At 35.8% G+C, this 18972-nt stretch overlaps 1 protein-coding gene and 1 long non-coding RNA gene across 3 annotated transcripts; one reads left to right on the plus strand and one right to left on the minus strand.

Moving 5' to 3' along the window:
• Positions 1–1732: 1732 nt before the first annotated feature.
• Positions 1733–18958, minus strand: LOC123530502 (uncharacterized). 2 transcript variants are annotated; one of them, XM_045311279.2, is made up of 10 exons: positions 18807–18958; positions 13165–13340; positions 12812–12946; positions 8989–9084; positions 8305–8325; positions 6339–6466; positions 5868–5978; positions 5311–5398; positions 4265–4857; positions 1733–3785 (listed from the first exon to the last, which is right to left on the minus strand). In XM_045311279.2, exons 2-10 carry the CDS (start codon positions 13286–13288, stop codon positions 2736–2738), a joined length of 2346 nt encoding a protein of 781 aa, XP_045167214.2. In that variant the 5' UTR covers positions 13289–13340; positions 18807–18958; the 3' UTR covers positions 1733–2735. The 2 variants fall into 2 exon arrangements, with proteins under 2 accessions (XP_045167214.2, XP_045167225.2); XM_045311290.2 differs by lacking the exons at positions 12812–12946; positions 13165–13340; positions 18807–18958 and adding an exon at positions 7673–7730.
• On the plus strand, positions 14403–18097 carry LOC128546548 (uncharacterized). Its single transcript, XR_008366022.1, has 2 exons — positions 14403–14982; positions 15700–18097. It is a non-coding gene; the product is annotated as an uncharacterized LOC128546548 (long non-coding RNA).
• Positions 18959–18972: the final 14 nt, after the last annotated feature.

Consider the following 18972-nt stretch of genomic DNA (forward strand, 5'->3'; position numbering starts at 1 on the left):
GACCTCTACAAAATTTGTTCAAATTATGACCCCCGGGGTCAAAATTGACCCCGCCCCAGGGGTCACTTGATTTTACATAGGAAAATCTTCAAAAATTTTCTTAAAATAAACCAGAAGGCCTAGAGCTTAGATATTTCACTTGTAGCATTGCCTAGTGGACCTCTACAAAATTTGTTCAAATCATACCCCCAGGGTCAAAATTGACCCCGCCCCAGGGGTCACTTGATTTTACATAGGAAAATCTTCAAAAAAATTCTAAAAATAAACCAGAAGGCCTAGATCTTAGATATTTGACATGTAGCATTGCCTAGTAGTCTTCTACAAAATTTGTTCAAATCATGACCCCCGCCCCATGGGGTTACTTGATTGTACATAGAAAAATCTTCAAAATTTTCTAAAAATAAACCAGAAGGCCTAGAGCTTAGATATTTGACATGTAGCATTGCCTAGTGGACCTCTACTAAAGTTGTTCAAATCATGAGCCCTGCCACAGGGGTCACTTAATTTTACATAGGAAAATCTGCAAAAATTTTCTAAAATAAACCAGAAGCCTAGAGCTTAGATATTTCACATGTAGCATTGCCTATGGACCTCTACAAAATTTTTCAAATCATGACCCCCGGGGTCAATTGACCCCGCCCCAGGGGTCACTTGATTTACATAGAAAATCTTCAAAATTTTCTAAAATAAACCAGAAGGCCTAGAGCTTAGATATTTCACATGTAGCATTGCCTAGTGGACCTCTACAAAATTGTTCAAATCATGACCCCCAGGGTCAAAATTGACCCCGCCCCAGGGGTCACTTGATTTTACATAGGAAAATCTTCAAAAATTTTCTAAAGATAAACCAGAAGGCCTAGATCTTAGATATTTGACATGTAGCATTGCCTTGTAGACTCCTACAAAAATATTTCAAATCATGACCCCGGGGGTCAACTTGACCCCCGCCCCATGGGGTTACTCGATTGTACATAGAAAAATCTTCAAAATTTTCTAAAAATAAACCAGAAGGCCTAGAGCTTAGATATTTGACATGTAGCATTGCCTAGTGGACCTCTACAAAAGTTGTTCAAATCTTGACCCCCCAGGGTCAAATTGACCCAGCCCCAGGGGTTACTTGATTGTACATAGGGAAATCTTCATAAATTTGCTAAAAATAAACCAGAAGGCCTAGATCTTAGATATTTGATATGTAACATTGCCTAGTAGACTTCTACAAACTTTGTTCAAATCATGACCCCCGGGGTAAAATTGGCCCTGCCCCAGGGGTAACTTGATTGTACATCGGAAAATCTTCCAAAAAAATTCCTAAAAATCATCGGTTTGACATTTGAAACATGTAGCTCATATTACTCTGGTGAGCGATCCAGGGTCATCATGACCCTCTTGTTTCTTTATTATGACCCTCTTTGAAAGTGGGTATATTGTTTTGCTCATGTCTGTTGGTTGGTAGACTATTTGGTTACTGTTCGGACCTACAATGGTTAAACTTCATGGGAATGTCTGTGGTCAGTGGATTACCTCTGTTTTTAGTCAGTAGGTTAAAGGCCAAGGTCACAGTGATCTGAAAATGGTTTCTATTAAATAACTTGGAAATGTTCAAGTTTATTGTGGTCAGTAGATGACCCTGTTATTTAAGAGGTAAAAGGATGAGCATGTTGTTCTCGCTGTATCTGTCATGCATCTGTCTACACATACGGAAGAATAGTTAAGTTACAAAGAAACAATACTATAACAGTAATTCTATTTATTTCATTTCTTTCATGCAGCTGAAAAGAACAATTGTAGCCATATAACTATCCAGCTTGTTCTGTTGCCTAAACCTTAATGATAAAATGAGTAGATCCTTGGAAGCACAGAACACAACCAAGCAAAGTAATAGCAGACTCGTTTGACAATCTGTTCATGCGTGGCTGCCTTTGCGCTATGTAAATCCCCTTTTAACATGAAAATGGTGCTATATAAATCTGGTAAAATAAATTCAGGAGAATTCAATTATAGTAAAACTGAATGGACTCCATGGTCCCAAAACACCAGAAAATATAACCACAACTTGGAACACGGATAGATATCAACTGGAGGCAGAGGGCAAGAACCATACAACTTGTAGATCCTGTAAAATGAATTTATACCAGTGATGTGATATGCCATGTACAATTGCATTTATTTGTTTATTTGGGTTTTACGGCGCACCAACACGGTATAGGTTATATGGCGCAAACAGGACTACAAATTTTGGTTCCACATCTCATTTACATCGAAATAAAAACATGAGGTATGGAATAAAAAATGTACAGTTGCAAACAAGAGCTGTCTGTGAACAGCAAATTTCAACTATTCAAAAACCTTGTCATGGGAAAAGTTAAATGAATTAATACTGAAAGTTGAAAATGGGGCATACTGGTAACTTAGTGAAAAATAAAGTTATGGATCTGTATACTGCATGCCAGATTATTACAGAAAATAAGTGTGAAGTTTGAATCTATTCCCAGTAGTGGTTACTGAGATACTAGTTTACATATTAAAACTTAATCATTAATTGCCACATCCAAAAAGGAGCATAACTTTGTGAAAAAACAAAACAGAATTATAGAACTTATGCAGTTCATGTCCAGTCTTCTCAATGAACAAGTGTTTGAAGTTTCAATCCATTCCATGACATTACCCTATATTTCTGTAAAAAGAAGTTACATCTTTATTCTGTAAGGATTATTTTAAATTGGTGAAGCATTTTGCTATCTGAAAGTTGTTAAAGAGGTTGTGTCTATGCTACAGTTTGTCATTGCATCTAACAATGTCTCTACAGAACCTTTACCACGCTGCTTGATTTTCCATTCTCGTAAAATATTGAAAGCTTGCATTATGGCATCACCAAAGTTGTCTGATTTTATCCTTTGTATAGATTCATAAGCCAGTCCTAATTCTAATCCAAGCTGTGTTTCTCTGTTTCCAATCATTCTTGCAATATTTAGTAGTGTTTTATCATCTAAACTTGTCTTTTCACTTGAACAATAATTATTGCTCTGAGGTCCTGTCTTGTATCCATATCTGCTTGCACCACAACGACATAAAGAGTCAACATTCAATTCACCAGTTAATGAACTTGTGCATCCTTCGTGTGTTGATTGTCCTATTTCACAGTCACCACTGTAATTACTGCCTTGAGATGTTCTGTTTTGTCCATTTCCTGTTGATGATTGACTGTTCCTTCTGCTTTCTGTTTGCTTACTTTTCCCACTTGCAACTGATGTTTGACTATTATTTCCACATCCCTTTGATGAACTACCATTTTGTCCACTCCTTGATGTTTGCTTGTGGCTCTGGTATTCTGGCACGTCATGACCCCCTGGTTCCCATGCTTGTAGAGAATCGGTGCTATGATGGCGGGAGTATATATTTGTGTTTTCTCCCAATTCCCTCCCTTTAGTAAGCTGCTTACATTCAGATAGAAGCAGGGAATCATTTATTGGTTGATAATTTGATGAAGGACTGTTTATTTCAGTTTCAGACACAGTGTCAGTGGTATCCTTGTTCGACTTTGTAAAAAGCTGAAATTTACCCTTCACAAAGTCTTTAACTTTACTGAAAGTGTTCGGAATTTCATCCAAATGCTCCACAGGAATACGAGCAGACGGTCCTGTCTCCATTATAATATTGTCAAGTTTCTGTTCTGATTTCCCGCCACTTTCTGAACTAGATATTGACACCAGTGACGGCCAGGATATTGAGTCTTCTGATTCATCAGCACATTCATTGTGCTCGCCTGGTTCTCGATGAAGAACACTCTGAAATAAATGAATATTAAAAAGAATAAAACAGTTAGTCATCAACCTTTTCTTCGAGTAACTGCAGAAAAAAAATCCAAATATAAATATATTTGACAAAGAAGACTAGGAAGTGTGCATCTAACATCAATTTCCCTTGATATCTGAATTGGTATCTGAAAGAAATGAGGGAATATGGTCAAGTTTATTAACACCGGTACTGAATCTAGTAATTTTAAGTTTATGAAATAACAAATATATGAAATATCTTATTTTCCAGAAATTTTGGAGAATGCAGCACAACACTCTGAACCTGTTTGTGTTTATCTGTCGATCAACATTTTCATGACTGCTATACACGGTGATATTAAAGCATTGTATTTAGCTAGCAACAAGTTGGGCATATGCTGTCCTAACAATGAAATAAGTTCTAGGTTCACAATATTTGAATTAGGTGAAAATATGTAAATTTAGTAACTAATGAATACTTTGAGTCTTACCTGATCTTCATATATCCAAAACTTTGTCATTTCATTTAAATTAATTGAATGTGTCATATTGATTCCCGATTTCCTGTGTCTACATTGTATTGTAGTGGTCCCAGACATTTTACGTTTTAGTTTCTTTATACCTGTCATGCCATTTGTATCACCCCAACTGGTATTATCACACCTTATATAAGTTTTATATTTTGTCACGTTTTCTAGATTTGTTATTAAATAACTGTCAATTAATGATTGCACATCTTCGCAGATTTTCACTTGAAAGTTGCCTGGATTATCACTGTAAGATATGATTTGTATTTCTAATGTACAACTTTCCACACCATGATAAACCACTACCCTATGTTTATGTACTTCATTTATTAAAAATGTTCCACAGTTCCTGTATCGCACAGCTGGTTCTGATCTGGTTCCCAGCTTTCTTTGAAGCCAGTTCACAATGCTGTGTAAATGTTTGCCAACTTGTTGTACCGCAGAGTTGTTGTACTGGTAGCAAAGTATGTTGGTTGATATAGCAGTCTGAGGTACGAACCCCAGGATTGTTGTTCTGTCCGCACTAACAAGTGTCTCCATGTCAATACCCGCTATATCTAAAGAAAACATAAACAAAAGTCTATCAGAATGCATCATTCAAAGACATGATTCTATTGTCCAGCTCAGCTGAAAATTACTGCAACTTTACCCTAAAGTCAATTAAAATTTATTTATTTTGTTGGGTTTAATGTCGCACCAACACAATTATAGGTCATATGGTGACTTTCCAGCTTTGATGGTGGTGCATTATTCATCACGAGCGGGCACCTGGGTAGAACCACTATAAAATCAAAGATAGAAATTTATTTTATGAGTGAATTACCATGATTTTTTCAAATTTTCATCTCCTAAAACTGTAGATAGAGTTTGCATATCTGTAGTGTTGTCATATGAAGGCAAAAAGGCTTAGCAGTGCAGCTATCCTGCTTTAAAAAAATTTGCAACCAAAGTAGATAAATTTACCATTAACTCTTAAAGCCTAAACTGAATATTTAACTGAAGAGACTCACCTTTCCCATATGGAAATGTCTTGAAGAGTTCTTTTCTGTAATCATTCCATTGATTTTCATCATACATAACTAGTATTATACTTTCAACCTAGGAATAGAACATAGAGAGCTGGTCAATCTTCTGTTAACATTGTAATGGCATTAATTTCGAAATACATCAGATCCTTTGGAAGCATAGAATGCATCATAGCAAAATAATAGCAGTCTTGGTTTGACGAGTCTGTTTCTGTTCACAAGAAGTAATGAAAAGTGCAAAACCCTTAAAGTCCCCTCGAACCAGCTTAATAATTCTATTACACAGTTATTGAATGAACTCCATAATCCCAAAAGGACCAGAAAATATAACAACACTAAATCCAAGTTCTGGGCTGCTTATTTTTCTTCATGTAAATGCAAAACTTGATAAAAACTGTGTTTTGAGAAAAATCTGAACTGGTCTGTGTAGGGGTCAGAAAAGTCTTATTTATCATCAAAGCCATATTTCCGTCATAAATTTTCAAGATATTTACATTATAAAATTAAACTGTTCGATATATCAAACAAAGGCAAAGTTATACCTGTGTAAGATTGTCTTCAGTCTCGAGCCATTGTCTGATAGTTGTTACTGCAGTTGTTATAGCGTCGGGTAGCTGTATCCCTCCCCCTCCTGATCCAAGACATGGGAAGGCCTGCAACAGATATTGTATGGAAGCTTTGAATAATTATTTTTATGACTTAAATCCCTTGTTAATTGAAGCAATGGTCTGGGGGTTAAGGTGTCTGCCACTCAACCTAGAGGTGATGTGTTTTGGCTCCACTGGGGTCAGGACCATGCCTTCTCATGTGGCACCGGTATTTGGCTTTTCCAAAACTCAAGAGTGAACTTAAATAAACTAGTTGAGCTAAAATAAATAAGTATAAACTTAATCCCACAGACAGACAATATCAAAGTTATTGTTGTTTTTACTTGTTGCTCTGAACAATTTAAAAGCCTTATATTTCATAACTATTGTGCTTTAATTGGGTATTTATATAATGTATGCATTTACCAGTGTTCTGATCTGCTGTGACTGTTTTACAATTTCCAGACAAGAAAGATAACTCTTCTTGAGACAACATTTTCTCTCCTCATAACTCAGTGATGTATCAGGGGAAGGGCTGGCAGTATGGATTATGTCTAAAAAAACACAACAAAGATATATAAAGTTTTGTAACTTAAGTGACCTATATATTTTTGTAGTCACAAGGGCTCAGTTCAGTTTTGTTTCATCTGCTTAGAAAGACCTTTTAAAAAATATAGCGGTTTATATACTTTCTAAATATAATTACAAAAGAAACAAAATTTTATAAAGCCACACCATGAGAAAACCAACATATTGCATTTGCGACCAGCATGGATCCAGACCAGCCTGCGCATCTGCGCAGTCTGGTCAGGATCAATGCTGTTCGCTAACGGTTTCTCTTATTGCAAAAGGCTTTGAAAGCGAACAGCATGGATCCTGACAAGACTGCGTGCACTATATAGGTTTTCTCATGGCGGGACTCAAGTGTTATACAACATCTTAGTGTTTTTGGGATACTTGCAGCATGATATAAATACAGCCTAGCCAAGGTTGAGGTCAGTCTCTGAGGAAAGACAAAAAAACAAACAAAAAAACAAGTTCACTTTGTGAGTCATACTTCATGAAAATTTAAATGTTATTGCATGTGTCACATGGTTTTTAGTCCCCTATTGGCTGTATGCCCTGAAAGGACTTATGGTTTTCACCCTGTCCCTCAGTCAGTCAGTCAGTGAGTCAACTAATTGGGATCCTGTGATAACTTTAAAAGTGCCAAAAATTTCTTCATTAAACTTGGTCTATGGGTAGATTGCAATGTGGAGAATAAGCTTGTGCAATGGCAAAAAGTGGTTACTATGGTAACAAATATGAATAAGCAAGTCTTTTTATTTTGTTGCCATGGCAACAAAGTATCTAAAAATATGACAAAAAGTGGATTCTGCAATAACTTAAAAACTACAAGAGATTTCTTCATGAATAGATGGCAACATGGAAAATATGCAAGTCCTTTTATTCTGTTGCTAAAACAAATGTGGTTGCTATAGCAACAAATAGTAAAATATAAGACGAAAAAAACTCATTCTACAATACCTTATCAAGTACAAGAGATCCGGATATTTAGTAAATAGATTGAAGATAATGAGGAGAATATTTTATTTTCTTTGTTTGTCTATCCATTCTTCAATCTGTCTGTCCTTCTGTTAGTCACAAATGGTGGATTCTGTCAAAGTTTTATAAGTGCAAGAGATTTTTTCATGAAACCTGGGGCATAGACAGAAAGCAGTGTGTAGAATGTGCAGATTATTTTATTTTGTCCCTTTTACCTTCTGTTTGTCTGCCTGTCTGTCTGTTCATCTGTCAATCACAAATAGCTGCTGTTATCTAACAAAGTACAAGTATTAGTTTCATTAAACCCAACTTATAGATGGTAGCTAGGTTTTTTTGAAAATATGCAGGTTCTCCAGTTACATTTCTGTATATTATTAAAATATGGTTCCTATTGCATCAAATATAACAAATGAGCCGCACCATGCGAAAACCAACATAGTGTGTTTACGACCAGCATGGATCCAGACCAGCCTGTGCATCCATGCAGTCTGGTCAGGATCCATGCTGTTTGCTTTCAAAACCTATTGCAATTAGAGAAACCGTTAGCAAACAGCATGGATCCTGACCAGACAGCGCGGATGGTTTTCTCATGGTGCGGCTCAAATGCTCCATTTGGGGACTATTATTGCTGGGCAATAGTCTATCAACAGCTCTCAACTCTTGTAGTCCGAGCTGTACTTGTACAACTTGCATTAATAAAATTTCTTGAAGTAGCATCATACAGTACAAACTGTCTGTTTAGGAAATGTTCTACTTGTTACTGTATACCATAAACATATAAATTACAATGTAAATGATGTACCACATTTCTATTATTTATACAATAAAGATAAATTACATTACTTACTTCTTGCCTCCAGACCATAACCTGAAATTGAAGAAAACAATAAATTTCTTTATTTTGTTGGGTTTATGTAGCACCGACACAATTATAGGTCATTAGCCACTTTCCAGCTTTGATGGTGGAGGAAGACCCCAGGTGCCCTTCCCTGCATTGTTTCATCACGAGCAGGCACCTGGGTGTTCCACTGACCTTCCGTAAGCCAGCTGGATGGCTTCCTCACATGAAGAATATAATGCCCCGAGTGAGGCTCGAACCCACATCGATGAGGAGCAAGTGATTTGAAGCTAGCAACCTTAACCACTCAGCCACGGAGGCCCCAGAAAACAATAAAAGAATTTTAACTACAGTAAATAAAAAATGTACATTTTCTTACTCTGCAGCTACAGTACAGCCCTGTATTCACAGCAAAATAATCTATGGATATATTTCTCAGCAAGATTTTTGAAGCTTGCAAAATCTTTATGCAGTATGCTCAGTGACTTATTTCATTTAAGACTCAGTTCTGTTCAATTTTTTTCCTCTAAAGAGTTACTGTTATTGAGCATCATAATAATGTAGAATGGTTATTCATAGGCTGTAAAATCATGCCATAAAAATTCGATAACATGGCTGCTTCTTTAATTTTCTTAAAGTACTAAAGACGTCTTTTATATATTACTACAACAATACGAAATAAAAAGAATATACCATTTGTGATGAAAGCGTCTCCAGCCTTACAGTATCCAACCTCTGCACACATTTCCTCATACACGTGACCTGCTCTGCTTGTAACCATCTTGTGCACTGTGAATATTCACATCATGTCAAAGGCTATTAGACCTTTATTAGACAGAACTACAGAGACATTGTTATTTTTTATTTTTTTACCTACCGTATTTACCCTAAGTCTTGGGACAGCATAAAATAATTATTTTTTTCACTGTCCCAAGACTTATTTCCCGAAAAATAATTATTTTGAAAAGTGTCCCAAAAATATGGACACAATTCTCGGTCATCGGGTAACATCCCCCACCCACCCGTGTTGAAAGCGAAAAAATAAACGTTTAACGATTATCGGTAATTATTCTGTTGATAAACAAAGTAATTGGCCTTGTTTTCATCATCAATTAACACCCCCTCAAAGAGCTAAAAGTGTGTCGGTATCATGACATTAGAAGTGGAGATCAAAGCGGTATAGTTTCCCCGAGATTTTCATGGCATTACGTCATGTTTTCGCGCCAAGTTGTACATCACTGTTTGATCGTACCGCCTCGGTTCTTTAAAGAGCTGAGAAGTAGATCTAGTGTTGTGAAAATCAATGAAAAAAACTTCTTTTTAATTTGTTAAAGTGAATGTGCAATATCCCGTATAAACTGACAGGTAAACGTGTCAAACTATAATAGCGGATATCTTACCTCTGTGACCTATTTGCCCTCGAGGAAATTTCAAAACGGTTTGAGAAGAATATCTTAATATAAAGTGTCGTGTCAAAAAATACATGTACATGCACAAAGATTCATTCAAAACTTATTAAAAAACGCAACAACATCATTGTTTTTGTTTTTTAAACCGCGTCCCGATTTTCTATTTACGTTCACGAGGTCACGTAACAGAAATCTGTTTGCCAAAAAATCGTTTTACTTCATATTTTTAAATTGCTGCCGCTTTTTCATTATTTAAGATTTTTCTATTCTGTTTTTTGCACTTTCTGGTCAAAAGTCTGAATTTTATGCCTATAGTTTGCATCATTTATTTACTTTTAGAAAGAAATAAATATCTAGGATCGCGCTGTTTGAAATTTTGCAAGTAATTTTATGAAAATTCGACCGTTTTTATAGAATTTTGCCTACATTTCTGTCGATACCTTTTTAAAATCGTTATAGAATTCAAATTATATTACTTCTCAATCTACGTTGAAAATCTGAAGCGATAAAATCAAAGAAGAGTGCAAGAATGTCACAATATACGCCCGTCACAGCAAATTTCTTTACTCTAGCACCTGTATTTGCAAATGGAATTTTAATTTTGTAGTTGTTTAGTAATAACTAAGTGTTTTGTTTTTCTAAGTCCACAAAAAAACTCCTTACCAGGTAGAGATACCTTAAAATACACCTAAAATTGGAAAGTAACATCTATGTTGTACCACAGAAAAGTGGTCTTGGTTTTTCCCTACGGTCAATTATAAAAAAGTTACAATATAAGTTATTTATAGTAACAACTAAGGGAAGTTAATCTTAAAAAAAAAAAAAAAAAAAAAAAAATAAAAAAAAAAAAAAAAAATTGTAAGTCCACACAAAAATCTTTACCAGGTAGAGACTGGTCAAAATACACCTCAAAATTGGATGTAGCATGCATGTTGTACTACAGAAAAGTGGTCTCGATTTTTCCCTACGACTAGTAATGAAAAAGTTACAATATAAGCTATTTATAGTAACAACAAAGGGAAGTAATTCTAAAGAAGGGAACTGCGCATGACACTTCGTCTCATGATGGTGTATAGTTGTGTCAAGTTACATCAAAATCCCTCTATGCATGAAGAAGAAATGCTTCGGACAAAGTCATTCTTGTATCTGACCTTTGGCCTCTAAGTGTGACCTTGACCTTAGACCTAGGGACCTGGTTCTTGCGCATGACACTACGTCTTGTGGTGGTGAACATTTGTGCCAAGTTATATCAAAATCCCTATGCATGAAGAAGAAATGCTCCGGACAAGGTTTTCATTCTTGTATCCTTTGACCTCTAAGTGTGACCTTGACCTTAGACCTAGAGACCTGGTTCTTGCGCATGACACTCCGCCTCATGGTGGTGAACATTTGTGCCAAGTTATATCAAAATCCCTCTATGCATGAAGAAGAAATGCTCCGGACAAAGTTTTCATTCTTGTATCCTTTGACCTCTAAGTGTGACCTTGACCTTAGACCTAGAGACCTGGTTCTTGCGCATGACACTCCGCCTCATGGTGGTGAACATTTGTGCCAAGTTATATCAAAATCCCTCTATGCATGAAGAAGAAATGCTCCGGACAAAGTTTTCATTCTTGTATCCTTTGACCTCTAAGTGTGACCTTGACCTTAGACCTAGGGACCTGGTTCTTGCGCATGACACTCCTTCTCATGATGATGAACAATTGTGCCAACTTTCATCAAAATCCCTCTATGCATGAAGAAGATATGCTCCGGACAAAGTCATTCTTGAATTTGACCTTTGACCTCCAAGTGTGACCTTGACCTTAGACCTAGGGACCTGGTTCTTGCGCATGACACTCCGTCTCATGATGGTGAACAACTGTGCCAAGTTTCATCAAAATCCCTTCATGCATGTAGAAGATATGCTCCGGACAAGGTCTGTGGACGCCGCCCGCCCGCCCGCCCGCCCGCCCGCCAGGGGCGTTCCCATAATACGTCCCGTTTTTCAAACGGGCGTATAAAAATGAATGTGTGACGCGCGTTTTTTGTATACGTGTCAATAAACAAAAGTAACGGCGTTGTAAGTTAGACATTACGATAGGTCGCACGTGCTCGTGGAATGGAAAATTACCGGCATGGCGTTTTGATAGCTGTACGATTCGCGGGTAAATTCCAGTCAGTGGTAAATAAAAATAACTAACTAACGGAAAACGGACTTCCTGGCTGCAGTAAAAAAAAATATACAACACTTAACTGGTATGGTAAAAAAACACTTTACTGTCAAAAGAATAAGTAAAAACACGACACGAAAATGTTAAAAAAAATAATCTTTGGTTCTTATAATTATTTGACATTTTGATCGATACAAAACCATACAATGTATAATAACGGTATACGACTTACATTTTGAATCAGTAACAACCATAGTCCCAACACTTAGGGACGAAAAATATGCTGAGAAAATACATGTCGGAAAAATTAGGGACAAGAAAAATAATTATTTTTCCAGATTTTAAGGGTGTCCCAAGATTTAGGGTGTCCCAAGACTTAGGGAAAATACGGTAACTTATTTTGTTGCAAATGGTTTACTATTTAGATCATCAGACAAGACATGGTGTACACAAACAACAAGTGAAATGATACTGTCTACTGTAAAATCATTAATTTTTGTGGGGGACTTATTTTTGCGGATTGACTAAAACACGAAATCCTACAAACATGTAAAATTCACATTCATTCTATGATCAAATTTTGAAATCCATGAATTCATATCACCAAAAATAGCCGTTTTGGCTAAAATCTTGCCACTGATCATTCATATGAAGTTTCAATCAAAGTCCACTAAAGGACCGTAACTCTGCTAAAAATAACCAGAAATGGATGTGTCAGTGATATATGCACAACTAGGTTTCATGCAAATCAAACTCAAATCAAGCTAGGGATTTTTGAGAAGATGCATGGATAAGTTAAATACAGATGGAATGACATACAGACGATGCCAAGGCAAATATATATTTCCCATGAAAGGGGGATTCATCCATTCATCTTGAGTTATTAAACACTTAGAATAAAAACTAAAGGGGGATAATTGTGTCTAATTGTTAAAATTGTTTAATCATACTTACTGCCGCAAGGTTTACTGGTGAGAAGAGTTTGTACAGAACAAACAATGGCATCAACACTAAAGTCAGTGATGTTACCAACATGAAAATGTATTTTTCTGTTTAGAGATTCACGACCTTCATACTCACTTTCAACATCTGAAAAATATATTATAATCACTGGAGCATGAATTACATTAGATACAAAAATAAAGAAATAAATAATGCCCACAAAAAGTTCATTTTTAATAAAAATTTAGTTTTAGGTTCCACAGTTCATCAAGTGTTATATTACTGTATACATAAATTATGTAGCTTGCCAAGATCATTTATTTCTTTGGTATGACCAGAATATTCATGAAAATCGTGTAGCATACCTCTGTGCTCCTCATTTTTTTCATAAAATTTTGCCAGACTTTGTGTGTCATCCACTGTTAAAGCTGAAGTACTGTTGAAATTTCTGCTTCTATTTGATACTGCCATGGTCATTAGTAGACTCATTATCTATGTCTGTCTGTCTGTCTGTCTGCCTGAGATATTCCACAACCAATAGCTGAAATGTTAGTAGATCTTTTAATCATTTAGAATAAATGTTGCACTGAAAATAAATGTTAGTTTTTGTGTGTGTGTTTTAGCCACCATTCGTGTAATATTTGCCACCTAAAAAGAAAAGGAAACAAGAGGACCATGATGGTCCTGAATCGCTCACCTATCCCCACATGACCCAGTGTTGAACTGAGTATGATGTCATTATTTCTATAATTTGACAGTGACCTAGTTTTTGAGCACATGTGACCTAGATATCATCAAAATAAAAAATTCTGACCAATTTTCATGAAGATCCATTGAAAAGTATGACCTCTAGAGAGGTCACAAGGTTTTTCTATCATTTGACCTAATGACCTAGTCTTTGAAGGCATGTGACCCACTTTTTAACTTGACCTAGATATCATCAAGGTGAACATTCTCACTAAATTTCATGAAGATCTCATGAAAAATATGGCCTCTAGAGAGGTCACAAGGTTTTTCTATTTTTCGACCTACTGACCTAGTTTTTGACCACACATGACCCAGTTTCGAACTTGACCTAGATATGATCAAGCTGAATACTCTCACCAATTTTCATGAAGATCCATTGAGAAATATGGCCTCTAGAGAGGTCACAAGGTTTTTCTATTTTTAGACATATTGACCTAGTTTATGAAGGCACGTGACCCACTTTTGAAATTGACCTAGATATCATCAAGGTGAACATTCTTATCAGTTTGCATGAAGATCTCTGAAAAATATGGCCTCTAGAGAGGTCACAAGGTTTTTCTATTTTTCAACCTACTGACCTAGTTTTTGACCACACATGACCCAGTTATGAACTTGACCTAGATATCATCAAGCTGAACACTCTCACCAATTTTCATGAAGATCCATTGAGAAATATGGCCGTTAGAGACGTCACAAGGTTTTTCTATTTTTAGACCTACTGACCTAGTTTTTGATTGCATGTAACCCAGTTTTGAAATTGGTCTAGATATCATCAAGATGAACATTCTGACTAATTTTCATAAAGATCCCATGAAAAATATGGCCTCTAGCGAGGTCACAAGGTTTTTCTATTTTTAGACCTACTGACCTAGTTTTTGACCGCACATAACCCAGTTTCGAACTTAACTTAGATATCATCAAGGTGAACATTCTGACTAATTTTCATGAAGATCCATTGAGAAATATGGCCTCTAGAGAGGTCACAAGGTTTTTATATTTTAGATCTACTGACCTAGTTTTTGACCCCACGTGACCCAGTTTCAAACTTGACCTAGATATCATCAAGCTGAACATTCTGACCAATTTTCATGAAGATCTCATGAAAAATATGGCCTCTAGAGAGGTCACAAGGTTTTTCTATTTTTAGACCTACTGACCTAGTTTTTGACCGCAGGTGACCCAGTTTCAAACTTGACCTAGATATAATCAAGATGAACATTCTGACCAATTTTCATAAAGATCCCATGAAAAATGTGACCTCTAGAGTGGTCACAGGTGAGCTAGAAACATATTTACATTTTAACTGAAAAGCTGTATTTGAATAACACATTAATATGTGTCCTTCAATGAGGAAGTTTTGAACAATGACAAAACACACCCTAGACATTAAACATTGTACTGGAATTTTAAATGAAATGTAAATATTTGGTGGCTAGGTGGGTGGTCAGTTTTTCACCTTTTAACTGATCTATGAGATTTTCATACACCATCTAATGTTTTTGACTTCTATATGCTGTAGTTTTCCCATTGTGGAAATAACGTATTTATGTTACACAGAATTTGATATGTCTGGCTCTTTTAGAGTTAGTTGATTAATTAATACAAACATAAAAAGTATACTAAACTAAGCTATACGAGACAAGGTTTATAAAATTAGGATAATACACAGTAGGTCATATATCAATACCCTATTTTATTTAACAGATTAAATTTAAAATGTGAAATTCTAATCTGATTTGACTAGATTTAAAAATACATGTACGTAAATTGAAAACTTTTCCATGAATCAGGGGAACTAATATACTATAATTTGACTACATACCAAAATACATTGTTCAGAGATAAGATAAGATATGCCAGTATATTAATAATAATTATAATTGTTAAAACAAAATAACTATAGGCAACTATATTTTTAGTTGGACTTTTCGAAGAATAGAGCTAATTAATTTGCATTCATCCATTTGTAAGAAAGGGTGTAATTTTTTTGCCAATTTCTTATTTCAGACTTTAGAGCTATTTAAAAAAAAATTCTTTGGCATTTCTGTTTTCCAAATTTTATATTCAGTTTTCAATTTTCAAAACAGAATGTACGTGTAATGCTTTTGTTTTCATATCAAACCATCTGCAGTATCCTTATTGGTTCACTTCAGGTTCCCAAGCATTTCAGGGTGAGAGGTCCAAAATATCTGGAGGGATTGCTGATGTCACAAATTGAAAAAAAGGACTTTTTAAACAAATGTTGATCTCCTTCCTTTTGTCTGCATGTGGCAACATCTTTATAACATTTTCCAGTGCTGTAACAACATGACATTTTCCAGTGCTGTAACAACATGACATTTTCCAGTGCTGTACCAACATGTTAGTGTTGGTGATCATTTATGAAGTGTTAAGAGGCTAGAGAAGTAGTATATTTTATTTAGGTGTTTTTGTAAAATAAGCATTTGAAGATATCCAATTTTCATCTGCATCAATCATTTACGTTTCGCCATGGACAACATTCCTTTTTGACTGCGAGTGCAAACCCTAGTGTAAACAGCCCCGCAAAATGTCAAAAAGACAGCAGTTATATGTTAGACTAGATGCCCACGGGCAACATGTCGAGCCCGCCAGCTGTCAAAAGGACTAACATTTATGATACTATTTGGCGGCGACAGAACTGATTGCGGCAAACATTTCTGCCATGTTATTTAAGAACATCACCATCCATGGCTAAGGTACAGCCCAGACAAGAGAAACTGCATCAACTTTTGACCTTTGACCCCTAAGTGTGACCTTGACCTTTCAACTACTTACCCCTGACAGACTGTCTCATTGAGGCAAAAAATTGTGCCAAGTTATTCAAGAAACCCTCAATCCAAGGCTGAGCAACAGCGTGGACAGCACCAAGTTTTGACCTTTGACCTCAAAGTATGACCTTGACCATTAAGCTACCAATCTGGTTCTTGCACGCGACATACCGTGTCATTGAGGCAGACATATGTGCCAAGTTATTTAAGAATCCTTTGATCCATAGATAAGTTACAGCCTGGACAAACTCGGAAGGATGCACGGACACATCGAGTTACAGCTCGGACAAACTCAGACGGATGGATGCAAACACGCAGGCATGCACGAACACACATACACCGAACCGCCATTGTGCGACTATGTCGAGTTCACCGCCAGCCGGCACAACAAAAAATAATCAGTAAATATTTTTCATTTCCTCTAGTGAAAACAGAAGAAATTCTGGCTATAACTCTTTGATGTTACTAGTACTGACTTGGAGGCGGCAGTCATAATATCTTTAAGGATGGACTAAATCAAAAGTGTTCCTTCAGGCGTGAAAAAAAAATTGCTTGTTTCCGGTGTAACAGCCCAGTTTTTCCCCCTTAGTCATTTTTTTCCCCGGGGAAAAAACCAACCGGTTGATTTCCACCCCCCCACACCTCCCATGGTTGGTTCCCCACCCCACCCCACCCTAGTTTTTGTGCATAAACAAGGGAGAAAAAACCAACTGGTTGGTTTTTTCTCCCCCCTTAGTTTTTGTACATAAACAAGGGTGAAAAAAAAACAACCGGTTGGTTTTTTCTGTCCCCTAGTTTTCGTATATAAACAAGGGAGAAAAAAACAACCGGTTGGTTTTTTCTTCCCCCTGGTTGTTTTTTTCCCCCTAGTTTTTGTGCATAAACAACTGGTTGGTTTTTTCTCCCTTGTTTATGCACAAAAACTAGGTGGGGGTGGGGTAGGGTGTGGAAACCAACCAGTCGATTTTTCCCCGGGGAAAAAACTGACTGGGGAAGAATCTGACCGTTACACCAGTATCCCGACCTGCCTTAAATTTTTGGCCCAACCCTAAATGTTTTTATGGCCTTGGAGAATATTTTTTTCAACTTTTTAACAAAAAGTTGCAAAACTGCACTTTTTATGCTTTAAACATGGTCAGTGATGTGCTTTAGAAATCATCTTACTGATGCTCTAAAGGCATATCCCCCTTATTTGTATTCATTTTTTGACACGGAAATAATTTCCGAAAAGTCTGCCTTAATAAAAAAAAAATCCCCCCCAAAAAAATTTCAGACCTACCTACCCTAATTTTTTTGAGCATGTTACCGGAAACAAAGAATTTTTTTTTTTAGGCCTCAAGTTTTTGAAGGAACAAATCGAAACCTACCTAGGTCTGGTTATTGCCGCATCAATAATGTTGTCACTGTTGCTGTATTTTATGCGCTTATTCATAGAAACTGGCATAAAAGATATTATTATTATTATAAAGTAGGTTCAAGTAAAGGTTTTTGCTTGGGTACTTTTTCATTTAACTTGGCTGTGGTGCAATAGAATCACATTTGGTGTAAATTAAACCTGCCAGTTGTTTTGTCTTTATTATATACAATTAGTCAGGAATGTGCATATATTTTTTAACCTGGCAAATTAAAATACATGAGAGTCGAATAAAAAATCCCAGATCTAGCTTCTGTTATCATGACCTGTACCTTTTTGTTTGTTGTTCTGTTATCCAACGAAATCTTCATTGTTTATCTATGTTTAAATAGAACTGAGTGTACTTTTTGTGTGTGTTATTTATAGAATGGTGTCAGTTCATGCATATTAAATGAAAGTAGTTCAGCAACATACAATACAAAAGGTACAATACAGAATTTTTTTCTGTCTGTTCATATTTACTTGTGAAGTACAAGCCATATTATTGACATAATTCATATAGGTATATAATAAATGTACTAAGTTTGTCATTCCAGTTTTGACATGGAAACATTCTTGCACCATAGCTGTCAATATTTTATACAACTTAATGTGACTGCACATATTACCTACCCAGTTACTTTCCTGACAATGATTAATAGCCAAGTTCTTTACATTTTCATTCAACTTAATATGTCTACAATAATATCATTTATTAATACATGTCATAAATATATATTTGAAAGCATCATCATCTACATATATATCATTTATTGCACCATCTGAGGTATATTTTCCAAAACATTTTCGAGGGAGCATGCTCTCCCAAATGCCCTAAAATCTGACAACAACCCCTCCCCCATTTTTAAACCAAAATCTTGAACCACCCTTCCCTGATAAAAATTGTTTTTTTTTTTATAATTATTTGTTAGATATATGTATTGTAACATCTTCCGACATCAAACATGTTTATCTTTTTATTGCTTAAAGCTTATCAAGATTCATGCAATTTTTATCTGCTTTTGGTATTTTCTAATGTTAACTAAACAAACAAATAAAATCATTTACATGTACTTACCTTAAAATGCAGTAAACTGTTTTTACCAAATATTCATTGTAAAATGCTATAAAAATTCCCCTTTGTATTTCCAATTACACTGACACTGTTCCAATTCTGTAGGCAAAAATACAGTAGAAATGATTGGTTAAATTTAATACTTTTGTTTTAAAATAAACAGCAACCA

Source organism: Mercenaria mercenaria, chromosome 1, assembly GCF_021730395.1.
Source record: "Mercenaria mercenaria strain notata chromosome 1, MADL_Memer_1, whole genome shotgun sequence".
NCBI lineage: Eukaryota > Metazoa > Mollusca > Bivalvia > Venerida > Veneridae > Mercenaria > Mercenaria mercenaria.

Excerpts from the sequence above, each read along its gene's own strand:
- LOC123530502 (XM_045311279.2), bottom strand. The coding sequence starts at position 13,288 with ATGAGTCTACTAATGACCATGGCAGTATCAAATAGAAGCAGAAATTTC. Across the intron at positions 12,947-13,164 it reads AAAAAATGAGGAGCACAGAG|ATGTTGAAAGTGAGTATGAA; the intron begins GTATGCTACACG and ends TATATTTTTCAG. Across the intron at positions 9,085-12,811 it reads CACCAGTAAACCTTGCGGCA|TGCACAAGATGGTTACAAGC; the intron begins GTAAGTATGATT and ends GAATATTCACAG.